Genomic DNA, 27,898 nt, shown 5'->3' with positions numbered 1-27,898 from the left:
CTAAGAGTTCACGCGTTAACCTGACCCGACCGCGTATACTACGTAACGAGGATGAGTGTGAGTGCACGAGGAGGACCAGCTGACTGCCAAAACATCTGTAGCGTGATGCGCTATGATGTATTATAGTCGCCGAGCCTTTCCTCGTGCTCGGCTCGTGGCCGAGGTCTTAGCCTCGGCTGACTTAGCTGTCCGACATCCGAAATGGACTTGTGACTATCACGTCGCGATTGATCCCGTATCATCTGACGAGAAATTCGAGCTTTGTTTTGTTTTTTTTATGCAGAACACATTTGCTGTAAATATTTTACTGTTTACGTTTTAACGCAACGATTTAGTAAGAGTTTAATTTGACACGCAAGACTTATAAATTATTTCGACACTATCAACTGTAAATTAAAAAATTTTGTAAACACGTAATTATGTAATAATTAGTATCAAAATAATTAAAAATTTTTGAACTCTTGCAAATGAGATTTGAATAAAAAATTTAATTAATTAATTAATTAAACTTTTATATCATTATTTAGAATATATGCATGATTCTTAGCAATATTTGAGTTCTGTTATAAAACTTAATTATGAATTAGCATTAGAGATGTGCTAGCGTGCGATCTCGACATTATGAATATATTTCTATATACACACGTATGGAAATATAATATAAAGAAAAAATGCGAGCTATCATGCGAGGAAGAAGGCAAGCGTGAATAAAATGAATAAAAAGCACATTGCGCCATCGTTATTTGCAATTCCTCTCCTATATAAGGTATATAAGGTATATTTTAGAGGAAAAAAAATCTTTCATTTATCATTTTTAATTTTTCAACTAGATTGTGCATTTATTTTAGTGCAAATGCAAAGTATATTGAAATTGATATAGTATGTCGCAATGTACGCTTCTCTTATCGAATATAAAGTACCAACATTCTAATTGGCAAAATATTTGTTATAAATTCATCATATTTGTACGTAGAACATTTTCTTTGTGTTGTAAATTATTGTTCAATTTTTTTATTAAGGAAATTTTATTTAATGTAACGTTAAAAAAAAATCTTAAAAAAAATAGCACTCACTTTTTACTAAGCAAAAATGCATTTTAAATCGGAGGAAACACGCAGCTCTCGCTTGGAACATTTTCATGTACGTATACATGTACAGACTTTCAAGATCTACATTTTCTCGCTGCATTTCCGGGAATGCTTCTGCCGCGTTACGCTCAACGCGAAACGAAGGGGAAGTTTCCCCCACATATTTCCGGGGAACGGGGCAGTTTTCGACGGATGAAATTTTCACGTTTTGAAGCGGCAAGCGAACAAGAGGAGCTGTCGTCGCAGCTGCAATCCGCATCAGCCAGCCAGTGGTGTAAATTCCACGCTCGCAGCGGAAAACGAGAGGCCGTGCCGGCCACTAAAACACATTTATTGAGGAAAACAGACGTTGTTGCCCGAGGATAAAAAAACTATTCCGGACAGATAAGGCGAAATACGCCCAAAAACTGATACCGGTGAGTTATATGCAGTCGCACACACACGAGCGGTTCGATGGAATGTCGCCGCTCGCATACACTCGTCAATTATACGAATGTGACTCCGGGTCGATCCATTTGTACGCGGCCCCGCGTTATCTCCGCATTTTAATCCGAAACGTTCTACATGTGCGCCACTGTGCTTTATGACCCGCGCGCCTCGATAACGATTTAATAGGATCCTAGCGTCGCAGAACAGTAATATGTTGAGATTGCGGTTGCGATCTTTTATTCTCAGAGTGCGCGCGAGATTGGTACACATCACACATTCTCTCTCTGTTCAGATGTATTGATGCTGTAAATACACGGGAGAATAATAATTTTATCTCACAGAACCTAGTTTAATAATTCAAAGGTTCAATTCGAGAATGAGAGACATATTATATAATTAAACAAATTATAAAAATTTTAAACGAGATAAGATACGAGATACATTCTTTTAAAAAATAATCATTTTCCATAAATACAGAAAATAAAACAATAATTGATAATTCTCATTTTCTGTAGCTTCAATTTCAAATAAACATGAGACAAACACATATCTGCTTTAATAAATAACCATCGCTTCTTATTAAAATGCTTTTATGAGCCATCAATCGCGAAAATTGATTATTCGCGCTTGGCATCCTCTAGTACCCATCGCGACCGTAACCTTGGAAAGATAATATAACAATACAAACAATATACGTTATTATAACAGAAAATTCGGCATCTGTTTTTTGTATATACATACAGCGTCTGTAGGACGTAAAACGCGCTGTTGATTACATTCATTTTGATATCATTCGCGCGATGATGAGATTCGAGCGACATGAGTATACGTGTTTCGTCGTATTATCTTTCGAAGAAGAGGAAGTATAAATTATTTTATTACGATATTTATGAGCGATAATATTACACCTGTAAATATGTTTAAGTCGTATGTATCTCGTATCGCGCTTTAAATTTTCGCTCATTTAAGTGAATGATATATCTATCATTCTCGGATTAAGAATGTGAATTAATACACGAATCGTCGATGATTCAAGTAACAGAAAGGCACGATATATTGATTGTTTAACAACAATAGGCAATAAGATTCACGTCACATGCGATGAATACCGGGAGTGCTGCATAAAGTGGTCCATCGTATTCTCACGATTAATGCACGCGCAATTAATTAATATTTTTAGGGAAATATCAGTCAATGATGAAGAACTCATGAGGTATGTAATAATTTTTATTATAATTTTTTAAATTTATTTTTTGTTCAAAACAACACTAATTTGCGAAATTAATTGCTCATTATTTTTGAGATAATTATTATTTTCTTATATTGAACATCATACCGATGAATATCAAAAATTATATTTCATGTTATAAATTTCAGTCAAATTCTTTATTATATTATATTAATTAAAAATTGAAAGCTTAAATGCGTCTATATGTGACGTAGTGAGAAGAATACATTTCAGTTAATTAATTTAAGAATATCGATATATACAGGGAATAAAGATAGACAAACCATTATTAACGTATCCACTATCTGTTTGGTTCGTTTTATCGTGTTTTATGGGGCTCTAGCCTCATTAGTTTCATCTATATAATGTTTTTGTTGGAAAAGAAGTACAATTACGATACTGCGCATTATCCTTGAAAACTGCTCTATTACTTGTTGGGCTTCTTCGTGGCATGCTTATTTTCTCTAACGAAGATTGAGCGGCGAAATATATCTTCGTGAATTATATTTCCGCTTATAAAACTAAGTTGTGTGTAATAGACGACGCGATAATAATCAGTTTGCTGAAAAATATCCATACAATCTAATAAATCTAATCCTAATGAGTATAATCAGTATGTAATCTCGGCCAATTCCGTATGCAAATCGATTTTTATTTTGTGCATTAATATATTTCACATTTATAGTGTCGATAAATAAATAGATAGAGAGAGAGAGAGAGAGAGAGAAATTTGTATGTAATATTTTTCTTATCTGTTTCCTCGTGTATTAAAATAGCGCAGTAAACTGGCGTGTTTTGAATTTTGAAACGATTGCCCCGGGAACTGGTGGAAAAGTTGAGTGCACTCTGATGTATCAGATGTGGCCAAACTTTCGCACATTTTAAAAGCACCCGGTAGCATCTTGAAAAGCATTACGCTATTGGGAAACCTTATGGATGTCGCGCGTATCTTGACGGGAATTACATAACGTTACGATGGCAGTCCGACCTTCAGCGGGCTATCTTCTTTCCCGATAGATTGGTAGATGTGAATGTGAATGAATATCATAAATATTGTTTGTATTATAAAAATATTGAATTATAGAGAGATGCTTGGGCACGGATGCTTTTTTGCATTTTCTATGCCGTCATATCGAACCTATAAATCAGTGGTTTTCAACTTTCTCGTATCCGCAGCAGACTTTCGAACTATATATATATATATATATATATATATATATATATATATATATATATATATATATTTTGGTGGCACGCTGGGGAATGTAAATGATATATAAGGTAATGCATCTAAAACAGTACACTTGAATATCTCCTTGAATACATTTGAATGTCTAGCTTGCGCGTAAATATACAGAAAAGTGGCGATAAGCAAAAAGATACTTTGCTTAGAAGAGAAAAAAGATTCTTCTTTTCAGTACGACCGTATTATTATGAGAATAATAGAAAAAAAAACATATTGAATGAATAATTGAATTTCTTTCTGAATAAAAGAGAGATTAAAGAAAAGGAGAATATATAATGTACTTTATAAATAACGAAAGTACCAGTAAAATTGAATTATGTCCTTTACTCCCCCCCCAGCGCATCTCTTTTTATGTTCCATTGCGTTTCAGCCCTTATACGGCCTTTATGTGACACTCGTACGTAACGTGACTGCCGACCGGCTAATTTCTCTGGAGGCGCACAAAACTTGGCCGTGCCCGAAGGCGGCCATTCTTGCGGCCCAGACACACGTAACGTAACGTGGGGGCGATAGACGGTCTTAAAGCAAAACCCGTGGGTGAAGCGGGGGAGAGGGGAGAGGAGAATATCGGAACTGAGAAGGGGGCTAGGAGAGTCACGCCAAAGGGGGGTCAATGCTCTGCGGCGGCGGCGGTCGGATCCACCCCTAGATACGCGCAAATGACGTCGTTGATGGATCTGGTCTATGGTGTTGGGCTATGGAAAAGAGAGAGAGAGAGGGAGGGGAGGGGAGGAGGGTGCGAGAGGAAGGAGCAGAGGTGATTGATGAGTCTACAGCCTACCGAACCACTCCACCGGCCCTAACTTAATCGCGCATCTCACGTTGACCTCGATATCGCTGAAAACACCCCCCGGCGTCGCTCGTCTCCTTCCCCTCCCCCCCTAAGGTTATCGCTCTTTTCTTACACCGCTGCGTTTCTCTTTTCTTGCCTCTTTCTCCCCCTCCCCCGAGATATATCCCGTTCCTTCCTCTTCCCCTTCCTGTTAGATTTATAACTGCCTTTTTACGCGTAATGTTATGTATGCGTGCCGTGCGAACTACTCGCCAATGCAGCACTAAAAGCCGCGGCCAAGATTGCACGATATCCGTTTGATTGAGTTAAATTTCACGGCGGTGCGATAACGGAATAACTTTGTAGGAGTTTTTATAGATAGAATACGAAAAGAGCCTTGAATCCTTGCTATGCAATAATAATTTTTCGTAATAAGATTTTGCGGAAATTCAAGAGAAATGATAAGCATGTTACTTAATGAGAAAAGATTAACATAGATGTACAAGTAGTTAAAGAAGATTTAGGCTGCGAGATATATATTATCGAATCTTAATTTTAATGACCCATCTCTTTCGTTCATATTATGGGAAATCCAATCGCGGAATCGCTTTTTACCAATATTGTAATTTAAGAGAAGATGGCGCGAATGGCATGTAACACGATACGATCGCATTAAAACTTTACCGATTACGGCGTCAAAACTCATCGAATATCGAGAAGGGAATGACGTGAATGAAGAAACGGGAGTTTCGAAAGGCAAGGAAACTAAAAGATAGATTATCTATGAGGGAAAGAAAGAAATTAATTAGATACGATGTAGATAATTTCGAATAGGGATGGTAAGAGAAAAAAAAAATAAATAAAATACTCGCTTACGCGCTACTACGAAGGATATCTCTACGAAGGATAGGAATGGCAATGGAAGAACGCCGAAATACGATATGGGAAACAGGAACGATATGGGATAAGGAAAAGGATCCGCTCGGGACAGCAAAAAAGTCTTAATTGCTCTTCGATTGGGTGAAACACTCTGATTCTCGTTTGCACCCTCGCAACATTAGATACTATCGCCGGATTGATAAAGCGAAAATCTTGAAGGTTGTAATGCGGGGCGTTCTCATTCGTCTCTTTTTATCAATCTCTATAGCCATGTTTGATGTAGTCTCCTTCAAGTCTATTATTATGTTATTCGGAGAAAATATAACACGAGCTTATAGTATTGACGTTTTATGTTAAGAAATTATTTATATACATGTAATATATTTCTTAAGATGATTTTATAACACGATTCTTTTTATTTTATGTATTCTTATGTAAAATGTAATTTTTATTTTATAATCTCTTCATATTGTGGTTTGTTTCTTATATTGTTATTTTTTTCAATTTCTCAATTTTCTGTACGTTTTATTTCAAATTTTTAAATACTTTAAATTTAAAAGTTTTGGATATTATATCTAAAAACTATTAATAATCACTTGAAGATTGCGATATATATCTGTTGCGTATTTATCGAACTATGCTACAATCTATGTATAGGCTATACTTTTATGATTCGCGACCGCAATCCAATATCGATTTAGTTCACGGCAAATGATAGAGATTGATCCCGCCGGGCATTCGATTGTGGGCGAAGCGCTCGTGGAAAGAAGAAGCCATTTGCAAATGCGCGCGACATCGAGGATGCTGCTTATTAATTTCCCTAATGAATTCGCTGTGCTAGAGATCGAGGTACAGCGGCCTGGCGTAATCCGACGATTAAGTGTCAATTAATCGGGCATTTGAAGCTTCGGCGATCGCCAAAACCCTTCTTTGCCCTCCAATCCTCGTAGAATTCGCATTGATATTTGGAATACGTAGCTCCGTTGTAGCTTATACTACTAATTATAACATGACGCGTGTAATCAACGTCGTTGAATGAAAAAAATTTTAATAACACAAAGAATTTAATAAATAATAATTATAATATTTGTAATTAGAGAGAGTCTTGGCGGATTTACACTCAATTTCTCTATGTTTCTCGCGTTAACCGCGAGAATATATTTCAAATTAATATCCTGAAAATTGTTAAGGTAATAAATAAACACGCTGTATATTACTCGAAGAAGAACTGTAACTGTTCACGTTTTACCGGTTGCGAATCGCGGACGCGAAAACTTTTCAGCTGCGGTTTTACAGGACCACGGAAATAGATGTTGCGGTCTTTCACAAACAGGTCGAGAAACTCTCGACAGAATAAGTCGTGCCGTGACTTTCGCCCGAGCGTTTGACCCGCTCATCATCACGAGCCGACGTATAACAAGGGCGTGACGTTGTTAGTGCACGTTAGTTTACTGCGATTGGATACGATGCCAATATTTTAACGCGTTCATAAATATGCGAAAATAAATTCCGTGTAAAGAGAAAGTACAGGAGGTGGCTGCCTCCGTGTTCCGTTCGTCTTTTAACTCATTTCGCAACTAACAGGTTTGTTCTCTAACGAGAGTTCTTACGATCACTGCGCCTGACAGAATCAAATAAAATTCGATTTATACGGAAATAAAACTCGCGCGCGGACGTTTATTACGCGATTACGCAAAACCGATACGCAAAAGATAGGAAATGGCAAATATTGAAATAATTTATATGCTGAAACTTGACCTTGATAACATGAAAGCGTAAGGTCGAGAAGGACTTTCGCCGCCCTGAAGTATCTCCCATCTCTCGAGTGTGTGTGTGTGTCGTTCATTCGTCTGCCCAGCGCTTTCATCCATTTTCCCTTTTTCCTCCCTCCATCGTGTTTCTCCTTCCCTCCGTCATCCTTTTTCACCCTTCTTTTTTTACTCTTTGATGCGAGGTCTTTTGTCCTCCGGGATATTTGCGGAGCTTTGTTTTGACGTCGGGCTACATAACGGCTTAAATGTACGTTGCTAATGGCGCGGAGGTGAAAAATACAAAGAGCTACCCGAATACTGTCAAATGTTTATTTATAATTTGTCCGTGATCCAAAAAATACGAGTAATGGCGCACATACTAAACTGTCCTGTTTCCCCTAATGCGAGCTTTTATGTTAATTATAAATACATCATGCATCCAATATGACACTTTTGGAATCAATCGAAATGCTATGGATTATTAATATGTTAATGTTTGCGATGAGCTATTAACATTATATTGATATGTGACAGTAATTTTTATTTTAAAAACATACGAATTTTTTTTGACGCAAAAAATTCAAAATTAATTTTATGTCTATAAATTTTAATTATGTGTCGAGAAAGAGAGAAGAAGGGAGGAAGAAGGAGGATATATTATAAGAGAGATCTATATTTGTAACGTGTTATATGTTATTACAGATTAATTGATTAAATCAATCCCTTGGTGATTATTTTTGATAAGTATTGCTATCGTTGTTATGGGAAAAATATCAAAAGTAATTAAAGATTCAATTTGTTATTTTATAATAATATAATATAACTGATGAATTAAAGCAATATGAATTTAAGAACATTCGTATCATTGAGATTAAGCTTTTTTTTCCCTCCACACAATTTTTAGGGCATGTTGTCGCAGGTCACTGCAATGCGGCTTACAATGGCATTCGGTCAATAGGCGCATTGCCAACTCCATCCAAATCTCTAAATAAGCCCTTGTGCCATTTTGCGTGAGCAGAATCGCAAACGCGATTTGCGAAAAAAAATGCAAGAATAACGGAACGCGGATATTTTATTTTGATATATATATATATATATTGTTATTTTAATATCGTCATAATTTAATATTGTCTTTGCGTCAGGAAAATATATTGCCGTAAAAATTCTCCATAAAAATTATCGAAATGTTATTATATTTTACTGTTATATATAATTAAATATCTCGTTCGATTTTTATAATTTCGCCAATCCATTCCGTTTCCGATATCATCTTTTTTATCCGATAAAGAGAAACGATCTGCCGCTTTCGGCATGGAACGAATCGCGCGCGCGGATATAATAAACGACTGCGAGGGCTCTCGTTCGTCGCAATCTCTCTCTCTCTCTCTCTTGTTATCTTACAAAAGTATTTAATTAATTAAAAGCCGTGACGTGTCGGATGATCGTGTCATCTTTCGGTAGCTTCTCAGAGATGGCAGCATTCCTCCATTTCTGACTCGTCCATCACCTGGAAGCTACCTGGGCTCGGTCGATAGTCGGGGAAACACACCAACAGCACGAGCTCAGCTCCTAGCAAAAGGCAACCTGATCACGCACCCGCTACTAGCTAATCTTCCACTCGGGCACTCCGACTATCTTGATCGATATTTCGCTCCGGCGAGATCGTGATTACAGGGCAAACAACGCCACACTTTCTAAGACGCGAGTCTAGATTCGAAATGTGAAAAGCCCTTAAAAAGAGGATTCTTTTATATTTTGGAAAAGAATATTATAATGTTCTTTACAACGAGAAGGATCGAATAATGTATTAACTGACGTGCAAAGTTTTGCAAAATTCTTTTAAAGAATCAAAGTTTGATTTTAATGATCGATTTTTTTTTTAAATTTAATTTGGAGTTTCTTTTGATCATAAAAATTTGTTATTATATGAATTGTATTTAGAAATGATTATGTAAGAATAAGTGTTCATGTCATATGTCACATACGGCATGTACATTTATTCCTACACGATTACGTGTTTCGTTACGTCCCAGTTTCGATATAATAATCTACACATATTCTCATCCTAAATAATTAGATTACACTGTATATAAATGATGAAATATGATTTATGAATAATAAATACAAGGAAAGAAATAATTTTTTATGATTTTTATTTCGTATATAGAATCGAAAAAAAAAAGATAGATTTATATTCACTGTTGTGGAGATTACGTTCGTCGCGATATCAGCACGGCGCGATATTGATATAAAAGTTAAGTGAACAAATGTCACAATATGAATCAGCTTGACTAATAGAATCATTCAACCTTCTCGGGACTCGCAAAACAACATGCCAAATATAACATATCAGATAATGGTCTTAAGAAAATGAGGTAATATTTGATAAGAATGTGCGATACGTAATGTAGCGCGTATAGTGATAAAGTCTGATTGTGGAAAGACCACAAAAGTCGAATAATCAGTTATACCTACTATATATTAGGCATTCTAATAATAAATTTTAAGAATGTTGGAATATTCATGATGATCAAATACTCGAGTAATTTCTTTGCATCACAACAGCTAATATTTTTATTCTCTCATGTGATCTAAAAAGAAAATACTTTTTTGGAACCACTGCATCTTGAAAAATATATTGGTGTATTATTTAAAAAATTTAGAAATCAATAATGTACTGAAATATAAAAATTCAGTTTGTTGAAATACAGAGGCTAAATATGTTGTAACGTTTCGATATCGGTTTTATTATTAATTTAAAACGATCCGAAATAGTTTTTTTTTTTTTATATTTTAGTAGAGAATTTAAAGTTGTGCAATTCTTAAAACTATATCAACAATACAATGGCAAAAAAATAAAAAAGGATAAAATTACGATAAATTGTGGCGAATACGTAGCAATAAAAATAAAATACCGTACAAATATATAGAAGTATTATTCTAAAGTAAGGGGGATCAATCAGAGATACAGTACCAACCATGAATTCAGAAAATCACATTATTTTCTTTGCAATTGAGAAAAAGACGAGCGCAAGTAGCTTCTAGCTACTTCCCAGCGAGCCGAGGATAACGGAATCCGTAAAAGGAGGATCCCTACGACGTTTTACAAACGGATCCAATATTTTCCTTCCTCCGAGAAACATCCCGACGAGGAAGAGGAACGAGTAACGAGGATTCGAGAACTGAAGGAAAAACCGAAGAGACCGACTACCGATCGGCTCTATCAAACCGGCCCGGCCGCGGCGCGGCTATTACCTTAGCTTCGCCAAGTTTTCTCATATCGACTACGATCGATATAGCCACCCGCATCCTCCTCAGCTCCTCACATAATCTCGGCCACGATCGTATCTGGATGGCGCCACTTTGTGACTGGCACACCGCGCGTCTGCTGATGAAACGACCACGCGATCCTAATCCTAGTGATTCTCTTCCTTTCGTTAAAAAGGTCCTTCTGTCTAAGCGAAAAAAATAAAAAAATCGCGCAATTATTTTCCAAAAGAAGATATAAGATTTGAAACTAGTACAGTTTCGACGAGTTGGACAGGCGAATATAAAAAGGAATGTGTAAAAACACAAGTAAAATTCTTGATTCTTTTACCTCCCAAGTGAATTAAGATAAAGATACATTAATTACAAGAACCATTAATGATAAAAAATATGAAAACCTGCCGAGTTTATCAAAATTCTTAACGATACGTTTCATAGTATAAGTGCTTTGATATTTTAAGTTTATTGATCCCATGCAGTTCTTTCCCTCTATATGTTCTTAGACTCTAAATTTAAAGAGAAGGAAGGTAAGAAACGGAAGGGCGCGCAGTCACTTCCGCTAACTGGAAGAGCAACGCGTCGGATTGTGAAAAATCAATAAAATCGCGCACCGAAACGCGCACGGGTCTACGATGGATCGTAGAATGAGGTTCATTGACTTTACCGCGTTTCTACGATCTACATGTTCTTGGAACCCAGTCAAAGTTTGTAAAATCGATAAAGACGCTCAGTGGAACACGTGTTCGCGTAAAACGGTAATATGAGAGAGATTCAATGCTTTATTTTTACCAAATATCGGATAATATTTTTGAAAATCGATAACATTATATATGTCATATATATATATATATATATATATATATAATATTTAATAAAAAAATTTTTTTTAACAATCTTTTATATCATGAGTTTCATTCCGTGGAAGGACCTCTTTTTCTCTCTTACAAAAAGCACGATTTTATAATATCGAAACTAAAATTTTTTATTCCCAACATAGAATATATTTGAAGATAAAATATAATATATTTAATAAATTAATATACATTTGTGAGATTTATAAAATGTTACCATGCACATTAAATAAAAGCTTCATTTTATTATACATCTTGCGAGCAGGTTGATAAAAAAGTGCCAATTTCGAGACAAGAATTTCCTTGCAAATTATTACTATCACTTATTTAGGTGCAATATTAAAGTAAATTTTATTTATGTGTGTAATTTACATAATGTATTAAATAAAAAGACAGCCATTTCTTTAGATGGTAAAATCTTTATACGGCAGGTTCCAATTTAAATACTGTATTTTCTATTTACGGATGTATAGTTTTTTCATAAAACATCCTCATGAAACCGACCTTTAACCGTCTGAGAAGAATTTCATGTTTAATTTTAAAGCGAGTATTATATAATTGCTTTCTTTCAAGGTCATCATGACGGTGCACCGCAAATCTGCATGTGCGCGCCGCACACCCTCGTTAACCATTCAGCTTTTTCAATTATATACACACACTCTTACGTACGACTCGAGGAAAAGGGAAGGGAGGGAAGCCGGAAGCATCGTGAAAGAGACAGAGAGAAAGAGAAGGATGGAAAGGGAGTAGAATATGTGATGATCCAATGAAAACCCTAGGTAGGGTTGGAGAACGCGGCAGTTAAAACCACCCTCTACGAATCCTGTCATGTTACTAACTGATTACATGACAGTCATATATATATAGGTCAGAAAATGAAATTATAAAGCCAGCACACTGTTCAAGGACGCGCGAAGCGGACGTATTAAATGTCTCGCATCGTCGTTTATTCAGGGCTGGCCGTACGAAGGTATCATGAATGAAAATACATTTGTGTTATTAAAGGGGCAAAATTTGTCCAATTTTTTTTATACATTTTGCATATGGCAATTATGCATATAGCAATGATATTGCTGATTGACATGACAGATTTGCTATGATTTGACACATCACGGTAATTTCCAATGGGCAAGAAATATCGTCTGAAACAAATGAGAGAAACAAGAATAATAATAACAAATTTATTCCAAGCTCGAAAAAATATTGGCTTTATGAACCAAATATTTATTCGTATTTGGTGTTTGAATTCAAGTATACAAATATGTTTACATCGTGCTGTATTTCTCTATACGTTCCTTCGAGTTTCTTTCTCATTCTCTTACTTTATCGATAAATATTTGAATAAATGTATATACATAGATATGTCACAAACAGTGATCTTTATCTATTTAAACTAACGCGTTTCATTTTGAATATAGGTATTTTTTATCTTCCTAAATAAACATGGCCAAGAAGATATAACGAGAGGTAAGGCTAAATTCTATCTATTTAAATGATAGATTAGAGATCCGAAGTGTTATTTTTCACGCGAGAATATTCGCGACAAAATGCTTTGGAACGAAGAAAGCGCAAACTAGACAAGTTTCGTAATTATTAGAGTAGCCTTTTCTTTTAAAAAGTTCTTCCGTCTTTCAGGAAGCATTGTAAGGTGGCATCGTTGAGTGGGCGCACTTGTCGCTGCAAGAAAATGTCATCGCGCCACTTTAACATCGTAGCAGTAGGTCAAGTTTTTAGAAAATCAGGATGTAACAGCACAGTTACGGCCGATGAAGTTGCCTCGTTCGCGTAATCATTTCCGCGGAAAAACAGGCGGCTCACCTCGAGACCTACCCAGCCGCAAAACTTCAAAGAACTTTTCTCCTAATAGATATACTGTACACCGAAAACCCGAGGCGCCGATAAACTTCACGAATTTGAAACTTTATAATCCGCGAAATGGATGCTACTTCAACTCGGTTACTTTATATTTTTCGCGCGTTAGTTATCACGCGAGGATGGTTGATTCCTGAAATTCTTTGCGTCTAAAAACTATATACTGTTGAAATATTTACGATCAAAGATAATATTAAAACGCGACTAATAATTATGGCTATGTATATCATTAATATTTACTATACATATAGTATATACTGTTTTTCTAAACAAAATACGCTCGATATTTTTGATATTATTTAAAAATTTTAACGACAGAAACAAAATAATAGTTTTCTTTAATTATTGTAAATTTCAAAGAAATTTATTTATAAGAATATCTTTTTAGAAAACTGTCTCTGTACTCTCTCCTTTTTTATAAAAGTTGATATTCTATTGCGATTGACGTGGCTTCACTCTTTATACTACGTCATTATTAAACTCTGTTCTCGAATGGATTTTAATTGCGGATCAGGCGCGCGGTGGATTAAAACAAAAGAACCTCGTGAAACAAAGACGGCCGATTTTCAAAATAATTATACGAAACAATACGAAGATATCGGGCTGCCCAAGGCGCTAGGTTTATTTTCATCCTTCTCGATCGATAATGTGACATAATTTAATAAAAAAATTAATTTCCGAAAAAAGATGAACGGAGTCTAATCAGCAGATTCATTATCGCGTTATAATAGAAAAATAATTAATAGAAGCGAGCACAAGAGCTATTTGATGGTCTTAATTTTTATAAAAGAAATCCTCACTTTCTCGCATTGTTCATAATAACATTAACTCATTAAAGGCAAATAGAAATGATTCCAATGAAATTTCAGAGAATACAGCAACTCGTCGCTATCATACTGTCCTAATTTCTCGATAAATGTCCTCAACGAGACTTCAGTAATGCACTTGCAAGGAACAATGATACCCGATGATACTATCGTACACCCACCTAATCCAGGTTATTCTCTCGGTGACCCGCCGGCAGAAGCTACCGCGGAGCCTCGCATTGTCTACTCTAGAAGCACCAGCTCGATCGATGAATCCAAACGACCTCCAACTATAGACACTTCGCTGAATCCAGCGCTGTTCTGAATTTGCACGACCGCCTACCTACGCGTTTCGAAACGTAAGAAGACTTTCGTGGCGGACCCTTTCAGAATCGAGTAGATAGGTAGGTTCGTTTGAAGTTCGCTAGAAAAAAAATCCGAGACTTTGCATCGGGGTGTCCAACCCTCGACTTCGTTCGTCCTTTTTTTTTATCCTCTCTCTCTCTTGATTGGCGTACGGTTTCATCGTACGGAGACTGCTCGACCAAGTAGACGCTTGGTGATGGTACCCTTGCCCTTGACTACAGGGTGCGAGAATGCTCGTCTGAGGGGTTTGTCAGCTCTCTCTCTCTCTCTCTCTCTCTCTCTTTCTTTTTACCGGCAGACAGGTCGGGGTAGGCGCCAAAAAAGAAAAAAAATAAAGAAAATAGGGTGCGAAAGGGGTAGGAGAGAAACGACACAGACGAGACGCATGCCATCCTGCTTTCGCCGCTTATGCCGTCTTGCTCTCTTCGACGCTATGCGTGCGTACGTACGCATGACGTACACACCGCGTAGTTGCATCGTGTCTTTACGTGCCGACGTAAAGCGAATAGAGCCGCGTCGAGTGGAGGGTGCGGAGTGCTTGGACTTGAATGCGTCGAGTAGTCGTCTCGCTTGGGGTTAGTTTGATCGGGTTGGTAGCTGGCTCGAGGCCCATTCATATAAGAATCGGTAGTATCGTCACGTTGTAACGTCGTACAATAGCACTTTACAAGCAACGGTCGCGTAGAAAATTAGTGTCACGTGAAAGTATTTTTCCATAAACGTAATTTCTTATTAATGCTGTTCCGCCGATTGTTATTATCGATTAAATAAAATATTTGCAAGGAAATAAAAATTTTTTAAAAATACTTCAGTATTTTTTACGGCACTCTAGTGAATATTCCAACGTAGATTCCGCACTTATCTCTGCGCGCTAATTGCTTTTCAATTTCAGTAGCATGATATTGGACGGTTTACGAGAGTTCACATCGAGAGGCGATCGACCTCGAGTACACCCTCAATGCAATAGACATAGAGTCCAAACGACGTAATCAAATGATGCATTAAATGCAACGTTACGACTAGAGATCGATGTGCAGAATATATATAGCAGTACGATTATACACGTTGTGTCAATGTAAATAAGTAAGACGTGGAGGACAGTATCTATATCTTACCCATTGCGTGATGTATAATCAGAGTGTATAGCAGTCTGTAGCAAGAAACAAATTGAAACGACGTATCGAACATTATGTCGTACATCATGTTTATTTTTATAATCTATTTATGAAATCATCATATTTATTCTCGCTACTGTCATGTTATCGTAATAATGCAAAATTTGTGGCAGAAAATGAAGTCTGCCGACTTACATTTTTTGCCGAATTATGTAAGAAGTCTATATAATTCTATTTTATTTTATTCTATTTATTTTAACGGAATGAAAATTCAATACGTCTGCAACTTTCCACAAGTTTCTCTGTTTTTTTTTTTTTTGCAACTATTTACAGATTTACACTATCGTCAAATTCGAGATTCGTCGTAGATTCGAGAGTAAGATTATCTCGAGGATGTGTGATGGCTCTCGCAAAACACACTTCGTTGAATTTTCGACGCATTCCCAACCGTTGTAAAAGCGAAAGAGAGCGGATTTCTCGCAACTGCGACACGGGATTCTCCACATTTTCGGTTTAATGGTGTTGACACGCGGCCGTTATTTTGCAAACGGCCGCGTTGATATTGCACGCTCGCCTTGTATATCCAATTCCAATTGCACGCAGCTTAGAGCAAGATATGAGACATACCTTTCAGATGTTCCGGGGTATCCGCCGCGCCGGCTCGCATAATATCGCTCAAGTAGTGTTCCAAGGTCCTCATGTTGTCTAACGGTGAGTTTCCATTAGCCGTCATACGATCCTGGAAAATATTAAAGAAATTGTGAATCTCATATTCGTAATGTGGCTTCTTATATCTTAATTATTTTTTCAGAAAAGAAATCTAAAATTCATACTCAAAATTATTTTAAACAATTCAATATAACATATATGTATGAGATAATTGACACATAAACTAGTATTAGTAGTAAAATTTTAGCAATTATATATTCTAAAAATTGTGTACATCTAAATAGAATTTGTTGCTTTTCGACGTCTAGACAAATCTTAATTTCGAAATAAATTAGCAGAAAAATTGCCTACTTCATTTAAATCACAAATTCGTAGGCGATACTCAGACTTTCATTATAACGATTGTCTCACGAGAGAAAACCTGATGTTATGGTATATAAAAAATTTCAGATTTTTCAATTTCCCCCGCGAGCCATTTCGAGATGTAAGAAAATTCATTCATTTCTTATTAAAAAAAGCCTCTTAGCGAATGTACTGTGAGAAAGGATAAGCCAGCGAAAGAGGAAGACAACGAAGCGGAGCGGAAAGGTTGAAAAACGATAAGAGAAATAATGTTTCTAGCGAGAGGATCTTTATAGAGAGAGGAATTTGCCAGAAGGAAGCGTACTATTCGTGTAAGCAGCAGGAAAGAAGTACAGGGGCAAAAGAGGCGAGAGAAAGGCCTGTAATAGACCACTTGTAACGAATCGGGGAGTGCAGTTAAAGAGAGCGGGGATGTATTCAAAAGTTCCATCCATCCTCGCCCCTTCGTCCTCTTCGCCGTCGTCGTCGTCGTCGTCGTCGTCGCCACACCCTTAATGCACATCCGTTTCCCTTCTTTTATTTCGGCTATCGCGCGGCCGAAATGCCGTGTCCCCGACCAAAGTTTGATAAAGCCTGACGACCTCTTTTATTTCGGACGTCACGCCACGGAATTGCCGACTTCCTCGCGCGGAAAGTTCGATAAAAAAGTTGGCCTCCGAAGATTAATAATCTTCCCGTGACCAGATTAGAGCGTCATTCATAGATCTTGATCGATATATGCATTATTTAAAGAAGATTCAAATGCATTGTGCAATTTATCAAGTTGCAGTATCATAATTAATTAATCGTTTGCAGTCCATATGTTAACTTTTCACATATTTCTCTAAATATTGAAAGTAGTAAAATATTGTAGAAATAATTGTTTCTTGAATTTTTAAAAATTTCAAATGATAAAAAAAAATTCTTATATTAAGCAATAATCATGATGATAAAAATCAAATTAAAAATGTAATATAAAATTGTTTTTGTATAATTCATTTATTATAGTTTAGATTTTTAATAATAACTGACATCAAGATATAATAAACAAATCTTCTCCATGCTGCTTGATAAATATATACACCAAGAATTATTCTATATTTTAGAACAATTCCTCTGCCCTCATTCTTTCTACGCGTCTAGCATCTCGTAAAGGAAGTAGACGAGGAGTTATGGGAGAAAGAAATGGGTGAGAACGATAACGGAAGAGAGTCGAATCTTTGAAGGTGACCAATTGAGAAGAACGACCGATGTAACAAAAAATAACGGACGCGATGCAGGAGAAAAATGTCTGCTCGCGCAAGGAAGGCTTTCTTTTAGAGCATATCCGGTGGACGGATGTTGAAATTTATAAGGTTCATAACGATACATTTTTATGTAATCGCTTTTAAAAGCTCTCGTTGTATTTATACAAATAATTGTGAGATATGAAAATAGCGCGAGGTTTCAACGATGCAAGAAGCTTGATTAAAACAAATGCAAGGAAAACTCGACTTGAAATCTGTTGAGAAGAATTTTTGTTCCAAAGACATATATATATTCTCTTTATACGTCTAAGATAATTCGAGTATATACACGTAGAATAATATCGCGTACATATTGCATGAGTTTTTTCTAATAAACCGTATATATCTCGCTCGTATACTATATTATATGATGTACGCGATATTTATATAAATCTCTCGCAAAACATGTGATAATTCGAACACGTCTTGGACCAATATTGAAAATTACGGCCGGCATAAGGGAGCGCGGCCTTCGAGCCGCCGTCCTCGAATAAAACGACCGTGACACTTATTTGGTCAACACGGTAAGGCACGGGGGAAAGGAAGAAAGACGGATTTCAGGATGTATATCGCACGAATGGAGTAAAGAAGAGAGAGAGAGAGAGAGAGAGAGAGAGAGAGAGAGAAAAGAAAGAAAAAGAGAGAGAGAGAGAAGAGAAAGGGGTGGGCCCCTGATGTCGAATAATCGTGCCCATCTTTCCACGTCGGTGGAAGTGCAAAAGGTGGCCCCACCTTCTCCACAACCGCGTCGTCTATATAACCCTCTGGTCCTGGTATTCCTTCCTTCCTCGCGTACGACCGCGCGGGCCCTCCGAACCCCCACCCGGGTATCAACCCGCTTCTCTTCTCTCTCTCTCTCTCTCTAGGGTTGCTTCGCGCGAGCGCGCGCGCCCACCCCCGCGTCTCGCAAGAGCTCAGTTCACACACACATATATACACACATACGTACACAAACGTAGAGGGGAAATGTTTCTCGGCTCCGTTCCGTCTCTGTCTGGCTCGCAACGTGGTGGAAAATCAATATAGGGAAACCAGGAAGCAGCGGCAGGGCGTCGACAGCAACCTCTGTGCAGGCTCCATCCCGGTACCGTTACCCCTACTCGTCATCCCGTTCTCTCGTTGCGTATCCCTTCTCTTCTGCATCTCGCTAACCCTCTCGCGGTTCTTCTCTCTCGCCCCCCCCTCTCTCTCTCTCTCTCTCTCTCTCTCTCTCTTTCTCTTTCAGCTCCCTCCCTCCCTCGCTTTCTCTCTCTCTCTCTCTCTCTCTCCCTCTCTCATTAATTCGGCTTCCTGTGCCCTATTCGTTTTTATTTGCCGTCGCTCATAGTATTGTTCTCGTTGCCCGCAGCGTAATTTCCATTCGCAATAGTCATTAGGAGTTTCTTATGAAGTCGCGCGATTCTCTATTGGCCATTGCGGATACCGTACATCCGTCTTCCGGGGACAATCGGCAACATCTTGACCGTGACTACCACTACTATCTCGATAACCACCCCTTCGATAGGAGGCCACTGCGCAAATCTTCCCCCACTGTCGCGGAGTAGGTATGCGGGTCGAGAGAAAAAGAGAGAGGGAGAAAGGGGGAGAAAGAGAGAGAGAGAGGGAGGGTGGGAGGGAGGAAAACTACTGGGAAATTGGGTGATCCGGAAGAAGACGCGAAGAAAACACTGCGGCGTCGTATGTACACGTCAGGAAAACGTTGGATTCGGTACCACTACGGGCTGTACATCACGGAGATGTATCTTCGGAAGTACCGCCAGCGATTCGTTATCCCATCTGCGCGCGCGAGAGGCACGTATCTCTTCCGAACCATGCATTCGCGAACGCATATTCCACATCGAGTGACGAATATATACGCGACGAAAATATAATAAATTCAATGGAATCTACATAACAATCTTTCCTGTTCGAAGATACCCATACGTATTGATTCTCTCTCTCTCTCTCTCTCTCTCTCTCTCTCTCTCTCTCTCTCTATTAGGTACGAGGATTCCATTCGACCCAGAGAACTCCGCATGCTTTCACGGTTGCGAGACGCGCGGCCGTGGTTGGCCCAGTTCCGAAGTTGGTGGCTCGTAAAAAGCGATGGTACTTCCTACTTCGTGCTTGTGTATATATATATATATATATATATATATATATATACACACGTGTATATATATACGTATTCCACGTGTTTATACTATCGGAGTTCTCTGCTGACCCCGCGCTTGCGAATAATCCGTGACCTGTCATGGGCATCGTGGTCTAATCGGGAATTGAATTATGGCGAGCGGAGCAGAGGTGCTGTGTGTGAATGTAATCCAGGAGTGGTCCGGGAAACATGGGTATAAACGCGTAAATTTTCTAAGGGGATGACAGCGCGCGTCAGTCCGTTTTGCGCAGTCTCCACATGGGCGAGGCGTGACGTAATGTTCGCACGATACGACACGCATTGCAATTGCGTTTGTCGAGAGCGACGAGAAACCGAGAAGAATCCTTTTCGTTCATATTTTCTGCCACGGAAGAATTATCTTCGGAATGGGATACAGGGCGAGAAGGCCCTTCATCTTACTCGCATTCTGTGTTTCAAGACACACACGACATTCGCCTCGTATTTTAAAACATAATACATCCTATATACGAGCACGGTTTTACATTACGGAAATATCTACATTAGCAAATAAAACGGGCGCGGGGAAGGGGGGATAGTGAGAGATATGTCAAAATGATATCCACGCACGAAAACTAGAGATTGATAAATCATCAAACGTTCGTTAAAATGCTAGAGCACATTACTAGGTCCTTGCCCCTAGATAAAAACATACGATTAATTCCACGATAAATGAGTCGAGCAATTTACAAAGGGAGGGAAGTAATATTTGGAAGTAAACCCAGCCGACGATTATTATTATGCAGAAGGAATAAAAGGGCCGCTAGAATATTAGTAGGAAGCTAAAAAGGGGGAAGACATGCAAAGGGGTTGTTGAGGGGAGGAGGGGACGGGCGTATTGAGGTGTGCAGGCGTCTCTGCGAATTCCGCATTTTTGTCGCGCATCCATCCAGTACGGACGCGAATATTCCAACCCCCCTCCCTCCCCCCTCCCGTGCACATTTCCCTGCACCCTGTGCATCTCTTTTTCTTTCGACGACGCAGCAAATGCGTGTTTATATCCCGCTTTCGCGAGACGCTATTTTACCTGCGTTTACACGCGCCCGTTCTGCGTTCTACAATTGGGAGGAGTGATGATGGGATGCGTCCTCATTGTGATCGTCGAAATATGCATTAGAGGAGCGGAACGCGACGAGTAATTATTATGTCGGGCGCGACGCCGTCGTCGTCGTCACGTTGCAATCGGGGTGGTGGATGGCACGGGGAAAATAATAACGCGCGAGAATGTATTACACCGCGGGGGATGAAACGAAAAATTCCAGACGCAATTTTTCAGTGTCTTGCGGCGTATTACAACTGTATTTTATCTCGAACGTCTACGTAAGTAGAGTATAAACGTATCCGGCATTTGATATACCGAGCCTGGAAGTTACTTCATTACTACATATCGCGTGTATATACGTATTTTGCATACGCCTAATGTAAGATTAATTGACTCAGCCGATCCTGTTGTAATTTTAAAAGGATCGCATTGCACAAAAGAAATCAATTTATCTCTCGATCTATAAGTACCGATATATCATTTGAATGTATAAAAGAATCATCTAAATTCCACGCACATATTCTCTAAATATTCAAGTTACAAATATAATTCACACATTAATGATTTCGAGAAAAGTATCAACAGAGTTTTGACAAACTTTCAAATTGTCTCGTATTAAGCGCGGTAAAAAAAATTCGATTTTTCGCAGTCGCATCCTTTTCTCGCTTATGACCATAACAGTGTCACCCGTTATCCGATCCGATTACGTTTCCCTCCCCATTTCCCCTATCCTCCCCCCCTCCAGACCCGCGGACGCGGACGAAGGGTGCGGATGGCACGCGGAGAGGGTGCAGCATAACCTGAATCCCGAGGCGTGTGCGGAAGCAACGATTCCAGCCGGCTAGCACGAAGTAGGTCACCTCCATGGAGCGGAGCTCTCGCCCCACAAGGGAGGGGGTGAAGTAGCGAAACGTACACACAGAAACGGCAACATCGGCGCGCCGCGATGGCGGCCAAAGGGTGGAGAATGCGGCGTGGTATCATCGTTGTATCGCGATCGTTGCGGACAATAGTGCTCATTGTCTAATGCACGTGTGCGCGAAATATTTAGAGTATACGAGAATGTGAGGTGATTCTGATCATTCAACCTTCTGTTTTTACTTTCGGTTTATTGGGTTCATTTGAGAGCGGTAGATATGGCGAAATTTCTATTACAAGCTAAAAATGTAATGATAAGATATGACTTACTTTATTGATTTGATTTGTCAGATGAAGTGACACAATACAAGATTGAATTTGTTAACATGGATAAATTAATTTCAATTATTTACGATTCTTAATGTAATATTCTAATGCAATTAACGGAAAGATTTTATCGCAGATAATCAAATAATAAGAATCTAAAAAATGCCTCTAGAAAATCTCTTAAAAGAATTTTTTTGCATATTTTTATAATCTGTTTTGATAAAGTTTCTTTTTTATCTTAATATCGTCTAGACTTGCTTTAAAAATTCAGAATATTTGTATGATAAAATAGATTTTCATATCTGGATCGTTCGATGATCATCTATCTAATAACATCGTATCGTGACAGACCAATGATACTATTTTGGTCGGTTTGTGTTATCAAAAAATCATGCTCGCGCGGCAAATGCCAAGGCGCTTAGCCCGCAACATATCTCGCAGCAGAGGCGGATCGGGCCAATAAAATTATGTAAGATATCGAACGAATCGAGTTAAATGTTACGTTGTAAATGGAAGACTTGGGTAAACGGCCATCGTAACTCCCAGCGCTCAATACCGGGCGGCCACCCCCGTCTGTAAGCGGTTAACCGCACTTCATTACATAAGACACAAGCAGTATGAAATATGTGTGTGCAATAACTTGTCAATATGAAATCGTTGTATTATGGCAGAGAGAGAGAGAGAGAGAGAGAGAGAGAGAGGGAGGGAGAGAAAGAGAGAAAAAATATAAATGCCCCCTCCTCCTATTATTTTAAAATAAAAATTTTAAAAATTAAAAGAAGTACCCACGTGTTTTATAAGATAATTAATAAGATACCGCTTTTTCTTTTTAAAAAGTCTCGTAGAATTAAATAATTTCTAAAAAGATGTAATCTATTGTTATCGTATCAGTGATATTTCAACCTAATTACTCGCATGAATTTCTCATATATTCTATCCCTCTTCATATATAAAGGATAGTTAGATAATAAGCAATAAGATTAAATAATCGTTTCTTATATTGTTAACGTGTGCATATATTACTCGAGAAAACATACAAGCGAAGATTTTATATGTGTGTGTCTGGTTGACTGCTATGCGGAAGGACGCACCTCGCGCGAAAAATCTATATCGCAGGAAACCGGAGTAACCTATAAACCCCCGTACTGGGTCACTTCGCACCGGCGCAGTCCGGAATTCAAATAGGACGTTAGGTGGTTAAATTAGGTTAACATCTAGACGGCATAATGGAATGGCATGCTTGAAAAATCCTCTTCTTTGACTTTTTTTTGTCCTTTCCACTTTCCATTTGATTTAGCAACCATAAAAAGATTGCACGATGTACGCCTCACAGATACATGCAAAATTGTATTTTTCTAAATGTGTTAAATGAAAACTTTTATAAAAATACTTTATACTTTATACTGTTTTAATTTTTCCGCAGAAAATGTAAAATAATATTAAAGTAAAGAACTTTATTGAACGTCTACAAAAATTTTATGATACTTAAACTGGAGCACTCTCCTACGAGTTGCTACTTATAAATATTAGTAATAAAATAAATATAAAATGTTTCATTTACTGTTTATATTTTAATTAAAAATTGTTATTAAGAAAATTCTCGCGTTATCGATTGAAACTATTTACAAATTATCGATGCTCTCCTTATTATCGAGATATCGGGCGAACATAATTTTTCCAGTCGCCGCAGGAATACCTTGTCTTTGTCTTCCCTCGACTAGTACCTATTTCAAGGACAAATTTGCATCGTGTTGTCAGAGCGCAACGCAATTAACACTTCCAACCGACATACTATGCATACCGCAGTTGCTTTTTTTTCATGTCACGTTGCGAGTCACGCAAAGCATATTGGTTTAATATTTCGGTTGTATGTGGCACGCGATTTAACCTTGCATAATGCAAAAAAAATTGCATGCATGATAGTCGATTTATTTTGTCAAAGAATATTATTTTTATCAAAATTCTTTAGGAATAATTTTGAGTAAAAAAATAGAGCGAACTTCAAATATATACTCGTTATACTAAAATAATATGACAAGGTTATCAACATCTTCTCAGTTGAGAATATAGTGTAAAGGCATTTAAATAAAGATTGTAGAAGATAGAGAAGAAAGCTGTAGCGAATAATAAATCATTTCAGAAAATCAGATTGGATGTCACATTTCTTTTTGCAACTTTTTCATTCACATGAAAACACATATGTAATTAATTCTGTAAATACAAGCCTTTCAAATAAAATAAGACGGGTGTGAAATTATGTAAAGAATAAATTTCTCAAGCTTATGCTTTCAAAAACCCTTAAAACTTTTTCTATTCATTTATAATTTTAAAGCAATTAGAATATATTTTGTACGATATTTTTGGCAATAGAGAGTTTACTTTAACTTGGTCAAAGAATCTGTAGATAAAAGAGAAACACGGGAAAAATCTAAGGCAGGCAAGTATATGTATAGGGGCTTTAAATTTATTCGACAGAATGCGCACAAGGAACTTTGAAAGTACATAGCTGCGGCTGACTTGTCGCATGCGGATAAAAAGTTTCCTAAGAAAGTCTTTTCGTGTTTCTTCCCATCGGCCGGCATACACGGAATAAAATTAGCCTCGCGCACACCTTCGATCTATTGAAGATCAATTTCGACCCCGGGACGAGGGCCGACCTTCGCGCGTGACATATTGCGAGCCGCCTCTTCGCTTTTCCAACGATCCGCAGACTCCGTCGTCAGCCACATGACACTTTCGGTTATTACATCGTTTTAGCCCAGTTGCATGATAAAATGCCGTAAATAGAAACGCTATTGGCCGGGAAACACGTGCGGATCAGCCAGAGCGTAGTTCTCTTCGCGTTTCGTCAGACCCATTTCGACAACGAGGCCGCGTTTCGTAATGACGTATCAAGTTTGCCGCACAAGTAAAAGCAGCGACGAGGCAGCGCCAATAAAAATCGTTATCTCTACGCGTACATTCATTACGTTACAATTTTTTTTTGCATATTGCGGCGCGATTACCGACACAGGCTCGTGATCATATTGTATGCACGTGTATGTAAGCGTGATCCACCGGCGATTGGTCCTCTCGACATATCGGCTAGAGGCGACCTATTGTACGTATCCCGATTCCGCTTCTCAAGGTGAATGACGAGCAATGAGTTATCGGACTTCGAGCTCGAACATTTCTTCGTTCTGTTAGACGCTTTTGCCGTATTATCAGGGCGCGTGCGCGCGCGCCTTCTATAAGCCGCGACACTTGTGTTCGTATATTATTCATCGATCGTTTTTCTGCACACTGTCGCGTCAAAATGGATCGCGTGAATCAAGATCGGCGAAAATCAGAAAGTCGACGAAAATAATTATTATTTTTTTACTTTTTGTCGTATTACCGTGTATTAGTTTCTAATATTATTGGGCACGGTGATCGATATCAATAGGATTATTATTGACACAATGCGAATTTGATTAAAGTGAATAAAAGAATTATATTTCGTAGTAATAATTTGAAAGGCAATGCCTCAAACTATATAAATATTTTTCATTATTCATTCTCTGAAATTAAAAAAATAAAACTCTTTAAAAATATATATAAACTTTACATAAAATTTAATACTTTCTTGCATATATTATTTTCTTCAAACGTCATATAACACTTTTCCCATGTAAGAAAGAGAACCTCGATAGAAAATAAAAATTATAGTTTCTAACATGGCAATTAAAGTTTCAGAACATTTCGAGAAACGTAGGCTATATCATAATTTCTATTGCACGTAATGTTTAATTGAATCGATGTATAAGCCGCGTATTCACGACTCGTTTGTGTTTGAGCTAATTGTTCTTGGCGACGTACAGTCGAATCAACAATATTAAGGTTACTGATAAACGACCATCTCGCACTGCACGCTGCGATTAACCTGTTCGTTCCTTGAAATGCAGATATAATGTCTATTGATATGAATCTAATGAAATGATGAATTTTGTAAGCCAGAAAAATGTCGAAATGATTTGTTGATCCATCAAAATGTTAAATAATAAAAACAGAATTTTAATGGATATATAAGCATATTGAGCGTATCAGAATAATCATTAATAATAGTTAATAATAATTAATTATTATAATTATTCGATTATCAGAATAATTAATGCTTAGAAAAATGTTAGAATATAAGTCATATTTTTCAGATGTGATATATAATCGTACATTTCGAAATCTCTACAGCTTAAAAATTTATATTATATTTTTTTTGGCGCAAATATAATCGTGATATTATAAATGTGATACTAATAAATACGTATTTTCAAATATTATAGATATATTTCTTCACAATTTTATACCATAGGCTTCAATATTTGGTATGGTTAATAAATCACAGTGAAGGAAAGCATTGCGTTGTGTACAAATATATAAATGTTGGAACACGAGGTGCGTGGAGTTAATAACTGAACGACAACGTGACGACATCCGCCATTTCTCTCGAATAGTATGCAGATCTATTTTCGAGTGATGGTTAAAATAGCTGAGCTTAAACTTCTGCTAGACACTGTCGGAGTTACTACGTTCGAAAGGAATTAGGTCAGACTTGAACGACTAAATAAGTATCAGCGAAATAGTCTCCGATACCGCGACTAGATAACAAAAAATAAGTGAAATCGATTATTAATAATAACCTCGATTTCCTATCTACCATAGAAAAAAGTTTTGATCCAAAATAATTCCCTTTTTAAAACATGATAATCATTTTAGAGTCATTTTTTTATATTGGCTCCAGTTTTGTCATAACAATATAAAATTATCCGGAAATAAATATCTATATTTTTGCAAATGCAATCCTCAACAAAATAATTTAATAAAGAGATCTGCCGTATGTAAATTAATCTGAATCTCCCTTTATTCGAACATTATATTGTTATTCATAAAATTATTGCGTTGAATTATTGAATAAAATTTAAAGAGATTCATCACAAAGCGTGTAATAAATAAAAATAATAATAAAAATTTAAACGAATTTTACCCAAAACTAGAATATAATAGCAATATAATATATATGTACATATTGACTTTATTAAATTAATTTGAATTAATTTATTTGAATTAAATTTATTTGTGAATTAAGCTTCTTATAGCGAAATAACCAGTGGCCACATATAAACGAAATTATTTATTCATTTACTAACCATATATTGCATGAAAAATATATACATAATATACATAATAAAAGCTTCCGTTTAAGATCAATATCACGTTTGAAATGTAATACAACGTCAGAAATACAGTGCACATAGGACGTAAATGGAACGACGTGTGGAAAAATATAATTGAGGAAAAAAAATTAACTCGTATCTTCACAATGTCATTAATACCATTATCTATTTCTTGTCTATATTGCTATCGATTATTTTTAACCAACGATGACACATGTGAATTACGGTAAAAACGTGCCCCAGTTGTATCGAAAAATGAAAGAGGCTTTCGAAGCACTATCGGTGTACAGCTTCAACCTGCTCTTTCAATGCGTAACAGTTGCGTTATCACGCGAATAGATATGCGAAATGATGGGCGGCGCG

At 37.4% G+C, this 27,898-nt stretch overlaps 1 protein-coding gene across 1 annotated transcript in view; it reads right to left on the bottom strand.

Moving 5' to 3' along the window:
• The window catches only part of LOC126850181 (cytoplasmic polyadenylation element-binding protein 2), a 137,310-nt gene that overhangs the window by 105,420 nt on the left and 3,992 nt on the right, over window positions 1-27,898 (bottom strand). Inside the window, exon 2 of the mRNA XM_050592889.1 lies at window positions 16,298-16,409. Within this exon, the coding sequence (XP_050448846.1) occupies window positions 16,298-16,409 (112 nt within the window). The remainder of the gene's footprint in view (window positions 1-16,297; window positions 16,410-27,898) is intronic.

Source organism: Cataglyphis hispanica, chromosome 6 (genome assembly GCF_021464435.1).
Source record: "Cataglyphis hispanica isolate Lineage 1 chromosome 6, ULB_Chis1_1.0, whole genome shotgun sequence".
Classification (NCBI taxonomy): domain Eukaryota; kingdom Metazoa; phylum Arthropoda; class Insecta; order Hymenoptera; family Formicidae; genus Cataglyphis; species Cataglyphis hispanica.
This window is presented reverse-complemented; position numbering and strand designations above follow the sequence as displayed.